General features: G+C 42.7%; 1 protein-coding gene across 2 annotated transcripts in view; it reads left to right on the top strand.

Annotated features, from left to right (window-relative positions):
- xrn2 (5'-3' exoribonuclease 2) overlaps nt 1-19,538 on the top strand; it is a 41,298-nt gene that overhangs the window by 16,942 nt on the left and 4,818 nt on the right. For both annotated transcript variants that reach the window (XM_084082922.1, XM_084082923.1), the window contains 11 exons: nt 2,779-2,886; nt 3,709-3,798; nt 4,149-4,221; nt 4,730-4,813; nt 5,457-5,557; nt 5,665-5,744; nt 7,072-7,128; nt 7,398-7,466; nt 9,604-9,750; nt 11,669-11,799; nt 18,944-19,022. In XM_084082922.1, the coding sequence (XP_083939048.1) occupies nt 2,779-2,886; nt 3,709-3,798; nt 4,149-4,221; nt 4,730-4,813; nt 5,457-5,557; nt 5,665-5,744; nt 7,072-7,128; nt 7,398-7,466; nt 9,604-9,750; nt 11,669-11,799; nt 18,944-19,022 (1,019 nt within the window). The remainder of the gene's footprint in view (nt 1-2,778; nt 2,887-3,708; nt 3,799-4,148; nt 4,222-4,729; nt 4,814-5,456; nt 5,558-5,664; nt 5,745-7,071; nt 7,129-7,397; nt 7,467-9,603; nt 9,751-11,668; nt 11,800-18,943; nt 19,023-19,538) is intronic.

Genomic DNA, 19,538 nt, shown 5'->3' on the forward strand with positions numbered 1-19,538 from the left:
TTGGGTCACGTCACGGTTAGGATTAGACATTTAGAGGTTAGATTTAGGGGGTTGGAGTTGTGCCTGATTTATACTGTTGTGCACTGAAAATAGATCTACAAGTGTGCAACACGTCACACGCTGCGTTTTGGGCTTGTATGTCGGCTAATGAGGGTTATTGTAAAAATCTGTCATTTTAGAAATCTGTCATTTTAGATTTTTGCGTTGGCTATTCAGAAATAGCAGATATACAAGCTCACTGCTTGTCACTTGCTGCGCTTGCGAGCTTGTACATCTGCCAGTTTTTACATTTTTTGAAAAATCTTGAAAGAGAACTACTGGTTTAGAAGACATTATTTTGTAGAATCGGCCTCGGGTCTTAATGCGCTAAATGTCCTCACACGTATAGTAACACCATGCAAAGTGTGTGTCTGTGGTGACATTGGAGGATTTGCGTGCCGTAATTGGGCTGTGTGCGTAACGATGGCGACTGTGTCGAGCCACATGCTCGGCGGTGGGCGGCCGGCGTCCCCTGAGATGCGGGGGTGGGGGGGGGGGGGTCTCTGTGTGAATTAATTATTATTGTGAGGTCCTTCTCTTCGGGGGGGGGGGGGGGGGGGGGACAGGCGGGGACGTGTCTGCTCGCCTCTGTCGCACATTCACGCCTCCCTGATGAGTTTGAGCTTTAAAAGCCACATCGCTCACGAGAACGGAAGCGCTGGCGCGTTCCACCTTAGGGAGGTTAACGACTCAGTATTTTGGGCGTCGACGTGTCGGGGGCATTTATCGATGTGTCGATCGATTTTTTTCGGATCTTTTTTAATGCGTAGTCTGCAGCCTATAACTAACGAGGCCTACGTTTCACAAATGAGGAAGAATGATGTCAGACTAAGCTCTCCTTCCCGATGCCTAATAATAGTAACAACACAACACGTGCCTTAATATATAGCTATATGGCCTGGATATAAACTTTTATGACATCTTGCGGCACATTCCGGTTACATGAATGCCCCCCCAAAACACGGCGGCCCCGGATCAAGTCTGGTGACCTGGGAACGGTCGCCACCAGGTACTCCTAAACGTAACCTCAGTAATAAATGGGGGCAAGTGTGTTTTGGGGGCGATCGTTCCGGTTACCTCAGCGTACATTCTCTCTCTCATCGCGCTGTCATTGGTTGGTGACAGGGCACGGTGTATTCTGGAAATGCCAGCATCTCACGGAAGCGTGTGCAGACTTCACATTTTGGCCTGCGGGTGGTGCTAGAGGCAAGGTCATTGGGTCACTAAAATCAAATGCTTTGGGTTCATTATCTGGAGAGCATGAATGATGGCAGTATCTTGAAAACCGTTTGGCTGGATTGCAACGGAATCTGTTGTGAACCATGATGCTCCCGGACAATTAACCCTACTTATCTTGGTGACCCCCTTCCCCTCCCCCCGTGGCCTTTCCCTCTAGTGCAGTGTTTCTCAACCTTTTCCATTATATGGACCCCCAGTCTAACCCACTTATTACCTGAGGCTGATTCTACAAATGCCATCTAAAAAATCAGTAGTTCTCACACTTTCAAGATGTTTCAAAAATGTTCAAAAATAGCAGAGCTTGTACATCTAACGCTAAAATCTAAAATGACACAGATGCTGTCCCGTTTTTAATGGGATAATATGCATTAGGCCACAGACCCCCATTTGATACCAATTTCTCTTTACATTTTTTGTCTCTGGGACCCCAATCTACACTGCAAAATCCTCAGTGTTAATATAACTCTGAGAGTGTACAAACGGAACCAGGAAAGGGTCCATTTGGTTCATTTTGCCACAATTGTACAGCCTGACACTAGATATCTCTAAATCTAACGGGCAGACTGTCATGACATTTATCTGTCCAACACTTTGGACAGATAATTTGGATATCCCAAACCAGATATCACAAAATCTACTACCTCCGGTCTTAGAAGCACTATTGAATTTGTTGTGGGGGGTCATTAATGTTTATGGTCAGTGGGGATACTTCATATCCTTGCTTCTGGTCAGACTGAATTAAGTACATGCATTTTTTTCCTCATATCTGGCCACTATATAAGCATTTATACGTATAGCAGATTTTTGGGGGGTTGTAAAGTCCTACCAAGCAGCTGTGTTTTGTCCAATAGAATTCACTCCCTTCCACCCAGCTTTAGAAAGACTGAAGTAATCTGCAGAGATATTTAAATGTCAGCTGCAGCAGTCCATCTGGGATTGTATTTTAAGCTACATGGTATAGAGGAAACTTGTCTGATAAAGGGCAAAGACGGGAGTTTTACATGGGCTGTGTCCGAGGTGGTTGTCCATCATCCTCTCTGTATGCTCGCCAGTAATACGATCATCAGGCATGTGGATCACATTGTATTCTATGTAGATTTTTTTTTTAAAGGGTGGCGGGAAAAAATGCATAAACATCAACAACCTACAGATGAGGGCACCCATTTATCAGCTTCGAATTATATAGTGTTCTAGTTTAAATTATGTCTGTGCATTTCTTTGTCACCACTAACCATTTAACCTGTTTATCCTGTATGAGTTCTCTCTCCTTATTTATATCCCAACCTGAAAATGCACTGTTTTTGTTTAGGAAAAAGCTGGGGAGACCCATGTACTATAGCAAGCCAATGATTACTACTAATATAGAGCGATTTATAACACTTAATTTATCACTTACTGCACCTTTTTTAAAGGCAATGGATAAAGATCCAGTCACAAACGGATGCGGTCAGACCGTATCCCAGCATACATTTGACCATGTGTTTGTGTTCCGCCTGACAGGGCTGTGCTTCGTGGAAGTGGTACTTCCCGTTCCACTACGCTCCGTTCGCCTCCGACTTCAAAGACATCAAAGGGATGTTCTCCGAGTTCGAGAAGGAAACCAAACCGGTGAGAGTCAGCTTTTCCCTTTCCTTTACAGTTTGCTGCTCCAGGTAATGATGCCCTTTGTGCGTAATCGGCTCATTTGTTGATATTTTTTTAAAGATATTCTGTCAGAGGCTGATTTTGTTGAGTTTGTTTTCTGCTTCAGATCAAAAACCGCAGGCGGGTGGAATAAACTTAAGTGTAAATAATGGGTGCGTTTGATTTAGGTAGCCAATGTGCAGGCAGACAGTAGTCAACAGTATTGTCAATGGCTCACCTAAATCAAGGGTCTACAGCAGGGGTCTTCAACGTTTTCAGGCCAAGGACCCCCTAGCTGAGAGAGAGAGATGAAGCAGAGACCCCCTACTCTATATTGTATAAAATTGTTTCAGATTAAAGGTTTTATTTGACTTAGTCTGCTCTTTTTTCCCTCTACACCTAAAGCCTCTTTGCCATAAATAGCCGATCTACAAGCTCTCAACGCCTCGCAGCGCGAGGCGTTGAGAGCTTGTATATCTGCTATTTTTGGCTAATGTTCCCCTCAGAAAAGGAATTCTAGGGTTCAAGTGGTTAATGTAAAAAAACAAAATCCTATCACACAAAGATTTGGCGGACCCCCTATAGTAGCTCTGAGGACCCCCTAGGGGTCCCGGACCCCCTGTTGAAGACCCTTGGTCTACAGTATATGAGTATAAAATGACGGTGAATAAGGTAAAAGGGTCTAAAATGGTGGCAAATGTTTCTCAAACGTTTTCGTGTCCAGCACCCGCAAGTTGACTCGGGCTGCCCGACGGCAACGATGTGGATCGTGTTTCTGATCTTCTGCATGCTTGTTGATGTTCTCAGTTCAAACCCCTGGAGCAGCTGATGGGAGTGTTTCCTGCGGCCAGCGGCAACTTCCTACCAGAAACATGGAGGAATCTCATGAACAGTCCGGTAAGAAGTTCACACAGTTGTTTTGTAATAATAATTAAAAATCTACAAAGTAACTAGTAATGAAAGTTTTCAAATAATTGTAGTGGAGTGAAAGTACAATATTTGTCTCTGGGGTGTAGTGGAGTAGAAGTAAAAGTACAGAAAATTGGAAATACTCCATTAAAGTACCTCACAGTTGTACTCAAGTACAGTACTTTGGAGTAAATGTACTTAGTTACTTTCCACCACTGAATTTCAGCATGCGACACCGCCGTGTCTCATGACGTGCGACACAGCATAAATTCGTCCTAAGGGCTATAAGAATCATTGTTTGCATTAAATATGTTCTGTAATCTCTCTCTGTGAACCAGGAGTCCTCGATCATTGACTTCTACCCCGATGACTTTGCCATCGATTTGAACGGAAAGAAATACGCCTGGCAGGGTAAGCTGTCCCTGTTTTACTGGGCATCCCTTGTGGCACTACAGTGAAAGACTGGTTTTCTGCCCTCGGGTGTGAATATGTAACCGTATGATTGTATGAAGCCAGTTGTTTTTGAAAACGGGGCAATGGGTCATTTGAAATGCTGGAATTCCAATAATCTGGAGGAAAACGAAACATAACGATGCCTATGTTAGAATATGGCATTTGAATAAGTGTTTTATACAAGACATTGTATGCATGTACAACTATCGGTTTCCTCCACTCGTCATGATTCTTCCATTACAATTTGCTACATGTACAGCCGCCATTTCCATATCAATATATGAAAAAACATTGTTTTCTGGAAACTGTATGTTATAGTATGTACATTTCTGTTTACCACAATAACCCTGGCATCCCTATTTTAGGGCCTGTCGTTATAGGCTATTTTGCTTGTAGATCTGCAATTTTAACTGCTTCAGTACGATTCATGGTGTTTATTAAAATGTATTCTCTGTTGTGTTTGAAGGTGTGGCGTTGTTGCCGTTTGTGGACGAACGCAGGCTGAGAGCGGCCTTGGCTGAAGTCTACAAAGACCTGAGCCCTGAAGAGGGTGAGTACACATGAGAGGATGTTATTATGGATTCCACCAACGTTATAGGATAGACCCGCCTTACCTGTGTCTGATTGGCTTCCTGGCAGGCATAGTTTTAATGAGGTTAGGGTTAAGGCCAAGACGGAAATAGCAAGACATGACATCTCCGGTTTACTTTCCGTATCTGAAGTGGGCGGACGCCTTTTTAGGAGGCAGATTGGAGTCTATTAATTTCAATGGGAGAGTGAACGTGAACACAGCTTATGAACCATTCTTTAGCTCCATGGTCAAAGAACTAAATATTGGACCCGATCGTCACAAGCCACACAATATTCCCATCATTTTTAAACTAAAATGGCGAGACAAATCGGGAGAAAATAAACTGTATTATCGACATCTCTGTCTGTCTCAGCAACACACTCTCGCAGGATCTTGCACCGGTCAACATTGGACGTTCGCAAGATCTGCCGTCAGACGGCGGCCACTTAGGAGACCATTTGTAGGCTTTGTGTACCATTTCGCCTCTAGTGGCTCCAGTTGGGATGGTGTATCTTCATTAACAATCTTTGATTAAGGTTAGGTTTACGCGCAGGTGACACGTCCCTCTAGCTCTACGACGGCACTTGGTTAAGCGACAGAGGGTGTTTGTATTGTGTTGCAGTGAGGAGGAACAGCCTGGGCAGTGATATGCTGTTTGTAGGGAAGAGCCACCCGCTCTGTGACTTCATCCAGGAACTCTACCGCTCAGAGGCATCCATCGAGGTACGGAAAACAAGCACACACACAATGCTCTCCTTTTATGTCGATACAAATGAGTGGTGCAAAAGTTCAAGCTCACACGACGTGTATGCTTTTTTTATGTCGTCCAGGGAACAGAGATGTCACCTGAGCTGTGTCATGGAATCCAAGGCTTATTAAACCTGGACGAAAACCCCATCCTACCAGATAAGTAAGGAACACCCCCCTCTTCATCTTCAGTCTTCCCGTACATTTCATGCAAGTTCATGATGATGTTGTTTTTTTGGTCCTACAGCAGTACAGTAGCAGTACTACAGCAACTCTTTCTGAATCAGGGCCCACTTGAAAGGCTGTGCATTTTCAGAGCATTTTTATTTTAATAATCAATCAATCGTGTTCAGGCTTTGACCAATGGAAACAAAATAGTTTTCAAGGTTTTAAAGAAAAAATGCCATGGCATTCCTTTTTTTGTTATACATTTTTTTATATTACGGTTATAGAGTTGTAAGACAGTGGTGAGGTGTGACAGAGGAGTTCAAGGTGGAAGTGGGTTTGCATCAAGGATCAGCGCTGAGCCCCTTCTCGTTCGGATGAAGTTAGACAGGAATCCCCATGGACCATGATGTTTGTGGATGGCATTGTGATCTGTAGTGAGAGCAGGGAGCAGGTAGAGGAAAATCTAGAGAGGTGGAGATATGCCCTGGAAAAGAGAGGAATGAAGGTTGGCCGCAGTAAGAGAATGCATGTGTGTGAATGAGAGGAACCCAAGTGGAACAGTGAGGTTACAGGGAGTAGAGGAAAAGAAGGATTTTAAGTACTTTTTTTTAAGGGTCAACATTCCAGAGCGTGGAAAAGAGGTGAAGAAATATGTGCAAGCAGGTTTGAAACTGTGGAGAAAAGTGTGATGTGTGATAGGAAAGTATCAGCAAGAATGAAAGGAAACGTGTACAAGACGGTGGTGAGAACCAGCTATGTTGTATGGTAGAGACAGTCGCACTGAGGAAAAGACAGGAAGCAGAGCTGGAGGAATTAGAGACTTAACATGTTGAGGTTCTCTCTGGGAGTAACAAGGATGGATAGGATCAGGAACGAGTACATCAGAGGGACAGCGCATGTTAGATGTTTTGGAGAGGCCAGACTGAGATGGTTTGGACATGTACAGAGGAGGGATAGTGAGTATATCGGTAGTAAGGATGCTAAGGGTTGGAACTGCCAGGCAGGAGGAGGAAGACCAAAGAGGATATTTATGGATGTAGTGAAAGAGGACATGAAGTTAGTTGGAGTGAGAGAGCAGGAGGCAGAGGACAAGGTGAGATGGAGGCAGATGATTCGCTGTGGCGACCCCTGTAGGGGAACAGTCGGAAAAGATGATAATAAATATCTTTTGTCCAATGAATTGGGCGCCCACTTGCACTATCCTCACGGCCCACAGGTTTAGAACAACTGCCCTACAGCACATGTACCTTGTCCTCCAGGGCAGGCTGCATGGCCCAGACACTGGGACTGATGACTGAGTTTTTGTTTAAACCTTCTTTCAGGCCGGTGGAGTCTCCTATACCCCAGCTGCGTGACATCGCACAGAACAGCGCCATCGGGTAAACACTTTGATCTATATCTCAGTAGACGTGTGTGTGTGTGTGTGTGTGTGTGTGTGTGAGAGAGAGAGAGATAGTGAAAGATGGAGATATAGAAATGGAAAGAGAAATCAATACAGGTGATTGCATGACATATAAATAAGGCAGATGTTTGCATGGCATAAATTCGAGGGTTCACACTTAACAAATATATTTTCAGCATACATTCTTCGTTAAGATTTTTTATTTATTTACCTAAACCGTACTGTTTTATTTTGTATTTCCCCTAGGGTTAAGTTTCAAGACCCGCAGTTTCCACTTGGACATGTGTTCAAGGCTATTGTCCTAAATGGAGCCAAGTGAGTCATTCTAAATGTCATGTATTCCATTATATCGTCTCTGTCGGGTGGAAACCTCACATGTCCAAAACTGTTAGTTTTCAGGATTCAAATAAAAAAATGGTAGCAGATGTGCAAGCTCAAGATCTACTAACTTTCGATGCTTTTGTGTGACGCTATAGTATGATCAAGTTAATTTACGAAAAAACACGCAAAGTTAAAATATGGAGATGGGAGGTTTCTGCCCGACAGCAACGATATTCTATCTGTCTAGTTCAGGTGCTCAATGCGTCTGGAATCTACAAGCTCACAATGTGTGAGCTTGTAGATCGGCTATTTTAAAATGGCCGAAATATATATAGGGCTGAAGTGGTTAATGTATTTTTTTGTAATAATAATCAAAATCTACAATGTAACGAGTAACTAAAGTTTTCAAATAATTGTAGTGGAGTAAAAGTACAATATTTGCCTCTGAGAAGTAGTGGAGTAAAAGTATTGAAAATTGGAAATAGTCAAGTACTGTACTTAAGTAAAATTGAGGTACTTTACTGGAGTAAATGTACTTAGTTACTTTACACCACTGGTTATTCATGACAATTCCACGTCATTAGAAACGATCTGAGAAGAAATGGGGAAAAAGAAGGCATTGATTTATTGTTCAAGGGGGGATTTTATCTCCCCTATTGTTTAATTTATACATGGACGACCTGTCAAGGAATCTGAACCTGTGTAATACTGGTTGTGTCATAGGGGATTCTGTTGTCAACCACCTTATGTATGCGGATGATTTAATTATCTTTTCTCCGTACAGTGCAGGCTTACAACAGCTTCTGAGGGTGTGTTCTCAGTATGGCATTGAATTTAATATTAAGTATAATGCCAAAAAGAGTAGCATCATGATTGTACGAAGTAAGGAGGATAGAAGGGCTGTATTCCCTAATGTTATTCTCAGTAGCAACATACTTTCTGTGTGCAGTGAGATTAAGTATCTGGGTCACTATATCTCTAATCTCTCAAGAACAGATTCTGACCTGCGGTGGAATCTGTCGGAGCGGTTCGTCATAACGTGTGCGCAATGGCAACAAGTGGGCGTGCCTTCAGATCAGGAAGGAGGCCGCGCTTTACCCAATCAAATGTAGTGGGCGGGATTCACGTGTCCGTCCACTATGGTCCACCCTCCCCCCCTCGAAACTAGCCGAAACTAATTTAACAATAGCGTCCTCGGAGCGGACAAAACCACGGAAAGATATTCACATTTTAAATTACTCTTTCATCATAGAAACAAGTGGGCTTATAACCAAAACCATCCATGTTCTCTGGGAGAAGTGGTGTTAGTGTTCCGTGTAGAAATATTGTTAGTGGGAATGAAAACGTAGCCGCACCAACCGGAAGTGATGCGCAATAGGCAGACAAGAAACCGGTGTTTCCCTGCGCTCTAGTCTAACATTATCTTCCGGCCAGACTCCACAGAATATCAGAAAAGCAGAGGTCGCTGTTTTTCATTTTCTGTGGGGTCTGGCTACGCGAGACTACTATATCTCTGATGATCTCACAGATGACAAAGACATCAATAGACAACGATCCAAACTGTATGCTCAGGCAAACATACTAATGAAGAAATTTCACAAATGTTCTGTACATGTCATGGTATCACTTTTTAAAGCTTTCTGTACACCTTTGTATACGGCTCACCTATGGAGTAATTACAAGGTTAGCAGCATGCAAAAACTCAAAGTAGCATATAATGATGCTCTACGATTGCTGGTGAGGGTACCAAGATGGCACAGTGCCAGTCAGCTGTTTGTTAACTTGGGGGTACCTACCTGTCAAGCCCTGTTAAGAAACTTAATGTACAAATTCATATGTCGTCTTGAAGAGTCTGACAATTATGTTATTAAGATTTTAATTAATCCTATCATGAGCTCCACTAGGTTCTCGTCCATGATATGGAAACATTGGCGTAACAGCCTCTACAGACTGTGAGCAGCTGTAGAAGGCCTGTCTTCTTGTTTTATGTGTTTTTATGTTTTGTTTTGTTCTGTTTTATACGTTGCTTTTATTTGAGTTTTAGCAATGAGTAACTGTCATAATGTATTGTTGTATGGACCCTGAGTCTGAAATAAAGATTGAATTGAATTGTTGTTTTGTTGTTGTTCAGGATGCCCGAAAAGGTGTTGAAACCAGGGGACTTTGAGAGAGGGCAGCAAGGCGGCTACAGAGGCGGCGGTGGCTTTAGACCCCAGCTAGGCTTCAATCCCAACAGGAAGCAAGTCCACCTCGACCAATCAGGTTTCAGGGCTCTCGGGTAAGGGCGGAGTCACTCGCATTCATAGATCAGTTGGCCAAAGTACAGTCATGTGTTGGTTCTGTCTTGGTCTGCTGATTCAGTGTGTAATAGTTAATCAAACTAATGGATTTATTTGATTATATAAACTTTTTTTTTAGGGTTTCCCTCTTTTTTTCTTTCTTTCGAAAACGACTCGCCTGTGTGTTTAGAAACGATTGGACATGCGATCATAATGAAAAAAGAAAAAAAGTGAATTTTTAAAGTTATAAAAAAAGTTATAAATCGCTGGCAGTGGGCAAACACAGCCAGAAATAAGTCTGGCAGGGAATGAGTTAAACAGGTTCCACCCCAGACATGAAATTATCAGATCATCCTTTTACATCTCTTTAATACTCTGGTGTGTTAATGTTGTTTCTGTTCAGAAAAACCTGTAGGCCAGGTATTAAACAGCTATTACCCAAGCTAATGTTAGCATCTGACAACCAGCCAACCTCATATCTACCTTAACTATACCACTTTTTTTTTTTATTAACTGGCACTGAAATTAACTTGCATCAAGTGTGGAAATAATTGACGCGTAAAACGTGACTGGCAAATCCTGTTTGATGCTGAAGAGTTAGAATGCGCCACGTCTCTCTAATGCACTCCCAACCAGATTTCACTGCATTGTGTGGGAAAACGTATGGAAAACAAATCTATGAATAGAGATGCACTACAAAGCGCTGACTGCTCCAACCATGAAATTGTTTATGAACATAAAATGACATTGTGCGTTACGGTAACAGGCATAAAACTAGCTCAAAATTCTCAATGTCTAAAAAGTGGCTTGAAGTGAAGTGCGCTTTTTAAAATGGTAGGATCTGTTGTAAGTGTGTAAATTGTCTCCGCTGAGCTGTCATGGTTGATGAGGATCTTAAGCTCTTTAGTCCAAAATGCTGATAATCTGATCAAGAAACGGGCTTAATGGAACATCTGGACTAAAGCTTTCCTACTAACTGTATCACCTTTGCTTGGTCCGTCTTAACACATTGGCTGCCATTGACGCAGATCTGCGTTCATTTGCGCAAAAGCCCGTTGGCTGCCATTGACGCAGATCTGCGTTCTTTCAACAAAAAAAAAAAAATTCAAAATAAAAGTTTTTTTTTTTTTTTTTTTTTTTTTTTTTTTTTTTTTTTTTTAAACCCAAAGACCAAGGAGATATGATTTTCCGAAGAGTTTTGCTCCCAGACACTTCCTTATAACTGAAAACTTAAAAATTCTGTATCTCGGCTCCTAAGTGCTTTTTTTTTCTCATTGAAAAAGTCTGGCAGCCAGCTGTAGGTAAAAATTCAAAAAGCTGGCAGCCAATGAGTTAAGCTTTCCTACTGTCTGTCTCTCTCCCCCTCAGCTTTCAAATTGTCTGTCTCTCCTACACCGTCTCCCCCTCAGCTCTCCTACTGTCTGTCTCTCCTTCACTTTGTCCGTCTAAGTTGTCCTACTGTCTGGTCCTCTTCGTCACTGTCTCCCTCTCAGCTTTCCTACTGTCTCTCCGTCACTGTCTCTCTCTCTCAGCTTTCCTACTGTCATCCATTACAGTCTCCCCCTTCTGTCTGTCTCTCCTACAATGTCTCCCTCTCAGCTTACCTATTGTCTGTCCCTCAGTCACTATCTGCTGTCTCCCTCTCAGCTTTCCTACCGTCTCTCCGTCACCGTCTCCCTCTCAGCTTACCTACTGTCTGTCTCTCCGTCACTGTCTTGTCTCTCAGCTTACCTACCGTCTGTCTCTCCTACAATGTCTCCCTCTCAGCTTGCCTACTGTCTGCCCATTCTAATGTTAACCAAACAGTGTGATCATTTTAACGTTGTGTTCTCACAGATGTGTTAATACTTTGACGCTCTGCGTTGTCTTTTACAGATAATGTGTTCATACTTTGACGCTCTGCGTTGTCATTTACAGTCACAGCCTCAACAGAGGAGGCGGGCAAGGGCAATACAGCAATGCCCCGCCCCCTGGCAACTATGGAAACCAAGGAAACTACCGAGGAGGTGGAGGAGGTGGAGGAGGAGGTCACCGCCAACATAACCCACGTAAGGACCGCGCACGCACACACGTACGAAAGCGGAAAGCAGAGACCTTGTATGTCCATATTTAAACTCCATATCGTTGCTCTCTGGCAGAAACCTCTTATTTCTGGAAGTTCGAAACGCTGCTCAAAACACCGTTTTTTGAGCTTGTAGATCTTGAAATCCTGAGAAGTAAGTTTTCGACATACTGTATGAGGTTTCCACCAAAAAGACTATTTTTTCTTTTTTTGTAAATGAATGCCCTACTACTTCATACTACTGTGTCACGCAAAAGTAGCAAAAATAGCCGATCTACAATGCATCGCGATTTGGTTTTATTTGTGACTTAACACTGAGGATTTTACTGTGTGGGAAGGGAATGCACAATGGCTAATCAAATCGCACGCACGCACGCACGCACGCACGCACACGCGCGCGCGCACACGCGCGCGTGTGTGTGTGTGTGTGTGTGCGCCTGCAAGAGGTAGAGAGAGAGAGGATGGTAGAGAGACTTTGAGACTCTGTTGTCCTTCTGTCTGACTTTGAAGTCGATGAATAATGTCCTTCGGACCGCGGCGCTCACGGCCCACCAGGGGGACTCCACGCTATTCCGGAGGCACTTGATGCAAATGAGGGAGTCTGTTGGCTCCTCTGGGGGACCGTGGGTTGTCCATTCTTGGGTCTTAAACTTGCCAATTAGTGCAAAGCTCTAGCAGAGCTTTGTTGTGGCCCTGAAAGAGTCAGTTTGATAAAGGCGATCATGGTGGAAAGTGAGTGTGGGCCGTCGGTAATTGTCGGGTCATTTTTATTTTGTCTTTTTTTTTTTTTTTTTTTGATACCTTCCATTTGGTGGTTTATTTTAGTTTTGTATAATATTCACTATCAGAGATGTGGAATTGTGCTGTGGGCAGTTATTTTTCTAGCTTATTTTAAAGTAAGACTGAAAAGTAAGAATTGATTTGCCTGGAGGGGTTGCATAAGTGGGTTATGTTTATCCCATAATCATTTAAAGCAGTATTGCAGTTCATTCTAGGCCAGCCCCCTGAAAGTCGACGCAAATTATTTGCTTTCGAGCCTTCTGCGTTTGTCTTTTCTTCCCTTTATAGCGTCGGTTAACAACTCTGGTGTGTCATGTACTTCAAATCTAGTCCATCTACTTCCTGTAAGTAGACTTAAAAATAAAACCAGCCAACTAATCATATTACGAGGCTCTTATCCTGCCCAAAAAACTAAAAAAGTTAGAATATGGAGATAAGGGGTTTCTGCCCGACAGCAATGAGATATTATAAAACCTGCTGTGTTTTTCTCCATTAAGCGTACATTTCCAAAAACACAATTAGCAGCAAGCAGGCGAGCAGCTCTTCTCACATCATCATTACCTTTTGTCACCGAGTTTGTCCTGTTTGGTTATCTCCTTCACAAACACCACTTCAAAACGGACCACCCAACCGGACCCCAATTATAACTACCACTACATCCTCCAGATCAGCCCCCCCACCCCTCCCCCCACAAGGGGTACCTCCAAAGTTAACAGCCTACCACCAAACAGACCCACCTTTCAAAACGGGGCTTGTCGGTTTGGGAGGCTCTCCGACATTTTACACATCATGTTGCACAAAATCATGACTTGCTTTTTTTTGGGGGTCATTACATTTTCTCTGAATCTTTCAAAAAAAAACTCAAAAATAGTGAAACTAGAGATCTTACAAGCTTGTAAAATATTCGTTGTATGAGAAGTATTACGGCGCCTATGCGGTCAACATGTTTGAAAAACGCAAGATTGTACTTGTGTTCATGCGTGCATTTACGTGCGGGAGGTTCTTAGATTTGTCAGATGTAAGAAGGGGGGGGGGGGGGGGGTTGGGAGAACCATGGCTCCTGATTGTACCAATGATGACTCAATGGGATGACTTAAGCCTGAGTTGCATGCATTAAATAGCAGATAAACAAGCTCACAACGCGTAGATATGCTATTTACTGACTAAGTATAACTGAGGCTTTTACACAGCAGAGACACCTGTCAATCTATTTAACAATGATCTGAAAAGGCTTGTGGGCAGCCGCTCCGCTCCGAGACAAAAGGCAACAGAGGCTTACGCCTCAAATCCCTAAAACACACTGCCGTCACTGTATTATTAACGCCCCGGGATTACAAGCCCGCCACAAACAAACTGCGCGTCTCGCTCCCAAGCCTTTTCAAATTAGTCCAGCGACAATACCAACCACTCCAGTGTATCCATCTAGGGGGTCTGGGGGGGTTTGCAACCAAGGGCAGGAAAGTAACAGTTTAAAAAAAAAAAGGCCTTTTACACACCTGGAAACGTTTATTTATTTTGCACGATTAATTCAAACTTAATTTAAACTGCCTGTTCATGTTGTGAGCGCATTTCACACAACGCGGATATTAGGTGGCCGATTAAAGAGACATCATTTAAAGAGCATTTATTTTGCGAAAGGAGGTCGATTTTTCGGTGAAAATAAAAGTGTCAACCTGTATGATGAAATGAGGCCTCACCAAATTAATAGTTGGTGGAAATGTTGGCTGACGTATTTCCACATTGTATATTGGTCACGCTCCCCCGGTGTTTCAAGAGCTTTATGCTCACAGGCACACAGGTGGATTATAAAATTCCTAATGTGATATTTCAGTTTAATGCCTAATTTACTCCGTAGTATGACGTGTCACTTGCCAACAAGAACTGATCTTCAAGCTAACATGTCGCGTCATATAAATTAAGCTCAACCACTTAACCATATAATTTGTCACATGACGAATAGCAAAAATAAGATCTAGATAACTGTTGGTGGTGGTAAAGACATACCCATGCCACAAATACAGAAGATTGCCTTGTGATGGTAAGTAAACTGGGACTAAACAGATAAACTGTAATATTTTCCCTGTAAGCTTGGATGTAGATCTGCTATTTTCAAAAGATTTTGGCAATTCTTTAAAACGTTTTAATGGGATAGTCTACTAAATGACTACAACTTTTTTTTTAACTTTTACTCTCAAGTAGAAAATAATAATACAGGGCTTTACTTGTAACAGTATTCCTACATTATACTATTACTATATTTTACTTTATCCATTAACCCATTAAGACCTGAGGTATTCTACAAACGTTTTTGTGCCAAGGACCCCCACATTGATATATGGCCGCGGACCCCCATCTGAAAATGTTTTGTGCCAGGGAACCACAGAAGAGAAGATTTGTGAAAAAAAATCTTTATCAAAAAAATTCCAAACATTTGATATCTTTCAAAAATAGCAGATGTACAAGCTCGCAGCACTGTGTGCTTGTGTATCAGCTATTTTTGCAATCTAAACCACTATTCTAAATCACAGATGCTTGCCCGGTTTAAGTTGGTTAAGCCAAAAACAAAAAGTACTTCTTCAACCACTGAAAGCGGTGAACATTCACGCTTTCTCCTCCATCTCCACAGCCTGTCGGTCGGTTCGGATGATAAAATGTTACTTTTTGTGCACCCCCCCCCCCCCCCCCGATTAAAGCTTGGTGTCAGTGCCGTTGTTTAGGACAACAATGGCCACCAGTGGAGGCTGCTTTGGTGGGTTATTAGCTTCCAGCCGGTGGGCTGCAAGCGGACAAAGACCCCCCGACATGTTTCAGTGTCACCGTGTTGACACATCGCCGCAGGGGGTAGCCCCGCCGCCACAAGTGGCAAGTTAACTTTGGTTTCATCCTCCTTTTCATCAGCGTGTCCTCACGGACACTTTCATCAGGGTATAGAGACGGTGTGTGTGTGTGTGTGTGTGTGTGTGTGTACCTTTTAATTGTAAATCACTGCTGTCGGGCAGAAAACTCTTATCTCCATTTTTGTGTTTTTTCGTAAATTAACGCCTTACTTGATCATACTACAGCGGCACACAAAAGCATAATAAAATTAGCAGATCCACAAGCTCGAAACGCAGCGCGTCACATTTTGAGCTTGTAGATCTGCTTTTTTTTTATCCTGAAAAGTAACAGTTTAGGACATATGAGGTTTCCACCCCGAGACGATATTATTACTATTAATTGTGAGGGCCAAATGTCCATACACTCCCTCCTCCCCAAGTATTGTAGAATTTGAGAAATAAGACATTGTGAGGACAATGTTTCCTGGTTCCTCAGTCAGAACGTTTTATTTATTTATTCTATGTTTGCTAGGAAAAGATTCAGGTTGGGGGTTTAGGATTAGGCATAATTTTAAGTTTTGGTTTAGTGGTTATGGTTGGAGTTATGCGTGATGCCTTAGTTGCTGCACCGAAAACAGCTAATCTACAAGCTCACGACATAATGTTATAATTGACATGAAAGGAAAAAAGCTACAAATTATATATTTTTTAAATCGTCGTCCCAAAATATTGAGGTCCTCCCAAGTCTAGTAATACAAACGTGCGTGTGTGTGTGTGGGGGCGGGGGGGGGGGGACATCCAGTGGGGCCCACTCGGCCACTCGACCATCTCATTAGCAAACCCTGTTCCCGTAGACTGCTAATCAGCAAACAGGGGGACCCCCGGACCTCCAGCATCACAAAAGCCCCACCGGACCAAAAGCCTCCAGGACTGATTACTGGGCCAGCCTGGCCATTGGTCCAGAAGGAGAAGTGCTTTCTGGACAAAGGCAAAGCCTCGTCGGGGACCCTGAATAAGGCCCACTTGTCTCGGTTTAATCCCATTCCTGGGCTCGGTAATATTACGGACGGAAAGTTTTTACAGTTTGTTTGTGTAGATTAAGACTGTTAATTTGAAGGTATTGGAATTTAAAAAAAGAAAAGTTCTCTTTGTTATGCAACTGGTCCTTATGCTAGTTAGGATTTTCTAGCGAGATTAAAAGCCCATTTCCACCCAAGGAGATCAATACAGTTTAACTTCACTTAGAAAGCATGTGAGTGATATAAAAAAAAACTGCGTTGTGAGCTTCTAGATCAGCTATTTTTGCTTTCTTTGTCTTTGAAAAACATTTCCTCAGAGGCGAGCTGTCTAGAAGAGGGTCTGTGTGTCTGGAGCTAATCTCGTATTGTATTATTATATTATATATGATTATATTATATATTAATATTGTGCACATTGTCCGCAGGCCACTGACACACTTCCACAAATGTGTGTTTCAAATAGAGAGTTACAAGCTCCCAACGCATCGCTATTTTTCTAGCCGTCGTATGACAAAGTGTATAATCGTCCGTCGGGTGGAAAAACCTCACATGTCCAAAACTGTTGTGAGCTTGTGGATCTGCTACTTTTGTGTGTGACGCTGTAGTATGATCAAGTACGGCATTAATTTACGAAAAAGGACAAAAAGTAAAAAAAATTGGAGATAAGAGGTTTCTGCCAACAGCAATGATGTAAGGCTTAACAAACCAGGTTTCAAATGACTTAATCAGTTCTGTGTTTAACACTTTGAACTACTACATTAGTAAAAATGTAAGACTGTCAAAAACCTTTTCATTCCATGGACCCCCAGTTTGGTATACATTAGGCCGCGGACCCCCATAACTCCCGAGTGTTCGAATGGACCCGTTAAACAGGTCCATTTGGTTTTCATTTGAACACTCTTGAGTTATAGACCTGTAAGGGAGTATTTGGTTCCTAACTATATTAATGTAATCATAATTTACCTGGGGACCGCCCTGGAGGGTCCCCAGACCCCACTTTTGAGAAACACTGCTATAATAAACAAGCCAAGTCCTGAGTTTGCAGCTGGTCATCGCCCTGGCAACGGTGGAACACGGATGAAGCCAGTTGCTACTTTTCTTTTTTGTCCCCCCCACCCCCACCCTACCCCCACCCACGTCTCTGTGTCTCTTTCCCTTTTTTAACACATAAAAACCGGGAAAGCATCCGTGTCGTTTGAGATTTTTGCATCGGCTATTAAAAAAATAGCAGATATACAAGCTCATAGCACGGCAATGTCGCGCTATAAGCTTGTAGATCTGCTATTTTTTTCAAAAATATGTTAAAAAAACTTATGTTGCTATAATCAAACTTTTTCATGTCAAGGACTCCCCAAATAATATGTATTTGGCCACGGACCCCCATCTCAAAATATGATGTTCCAGGGACCCCCCCTAGAAGCAAAGATTTGAGTTAAAAAAATGTCCCTTTAAAAAAATTATATATACATTCAAAGATTTGCACCAATCTTCACGATAAAAAAAAAAATAGCAGATCTACAAGCTCTATGAGCTTGTAGATCTGCTATCTTTTAAATGGCTAAAGTATAAAATTATGGTTAAAGTGGTTACACAGATGCGCGTTCCCGGTTTTAATGGGTTAAGTGTCTTTGTAAAGGAGCTTGCGGTGATGGAACCAGAGGTACTTGAGTTTACCCACAATGCCACGGGCTGAATGCTTATTTCATTTTCTCAACAAGCAAAAATGCAAATGGTGTGTGTGTGTGTGTGTGTGTGTGCTCGCTCGCTCGCTCGACGTTTCCCTCTCGCTTGCTCTGCCTCTCTCTACCCCTCTCTCTCTCCATCTCTGTACACCCCCACACGCCCCCTCCACTGTGATTTGTCATAGTGAATAGAGCTTACCTATTTATTTATATATTTTTGTATTATTACCACACAGCGACTGATTGGTTCTGTGTTATCGTACCATAAAAGATTTAAAAACAGTGGCTTTATAGATATCGGGGTTACGGCTCGGAGATGAATCGGGTCATAACCACATTAACCCCTAGTGGCGTCTCTTTTTGTGGCATGTCGCCGAAATGATTTCTAAACCATTCGGATGAATTCTGGCTAAACAAAAGCCCCCCCAGAGGACGTTCTCACGTGTCATCGTTTTAAACGGTGTGTAAAGGGACAAAAGGGATCTGGAATCTGAAGTATTTTTCTGGCATTTTGTGGCCGTTAGGATTTCTGCCTCCCTCGGGCATTCGAACATAGATCTAATGTTTTGATGGAGTTTGTCAAGTCTTCATGAATTTAATTTTACACACAATGTAGCTCAGTAGAAGAACCACTTATTGGCAGCCCTTCTGTCCTTGTGGATTTAATCAACACAGTTGATATTTAAAAAGTTTCATAGTAGTCCATGTTTTTTTGAAAGGTCACGTAATGTTTTTATGCCACACTCTGTAGCGATGGGTGCTTAAGAGAGGTCCTTAAGAGAGGCTTAACTCAACACAACCTAACCTCATGAAACTGTCTTTGGTCTGTCCAGATTCCAGGCAGCAGGGGCAGGGGCAGGGCAGCTTGCTGGGCGTTCCTCCACTCTTCAACCAACAACCCCCGTTCCCAAGGTGAGCAAACGCTAAGTCTTTTCTGTTAACCTCTCCTATAGTCAGGTAGGCTTTTCTGTTAACTTCTCCTATAGTCAGGTAGGCTTTTCTGTTAACTTCTCCTATAGTCAGGTAGGCTTTTCCGTGGTTGAAGACATGGTCTCGAGCCAACAGTAGAGAGACCATACTTTGACTATACCTGCTGTTATCCTCTGGAAGAAGCTGTGTAGAAGGTGTGCTCAGCCAGTAGTTTGTCTCTGTGTCAAACACTGATGATGTTGTAGTAGTCAAATACAAACACTTTTGTCCCAAAGATGGTGGCAGTGATTTAAAGTATGAAGATTAAACTTTTTGAGATTCTTTTGTGCAAGCTTCCCTCTGTGTCGGCGAGTACTCAGGAAATGAAGTAGTATTGTTGTGCCCCCCTCCCTCCTTCCCCCCCGCTAGAATTAACTGTAATTTAAACATGCCGATGTCTGAAGCTCTGGTTGCTCATCCCCATAGGAATCCACCTGCAGCCTCTGTGGAGGGGGGAGG

The sequence above is a fragment of the Gymnoscopelus microlampas genome (assembly GCF_963454915.1).
Source record: "Gymnoscopelus microlampas genome assembly, chromosome: 16".
In the NCBI taxonomy this organism is placed as follows: Eukaryota; Metazoa; Chordata; class Actinopteri; order Myctophiformes; family Myctophidae; genus Gymnoscopelus; species Gymnoscopelus microlampas.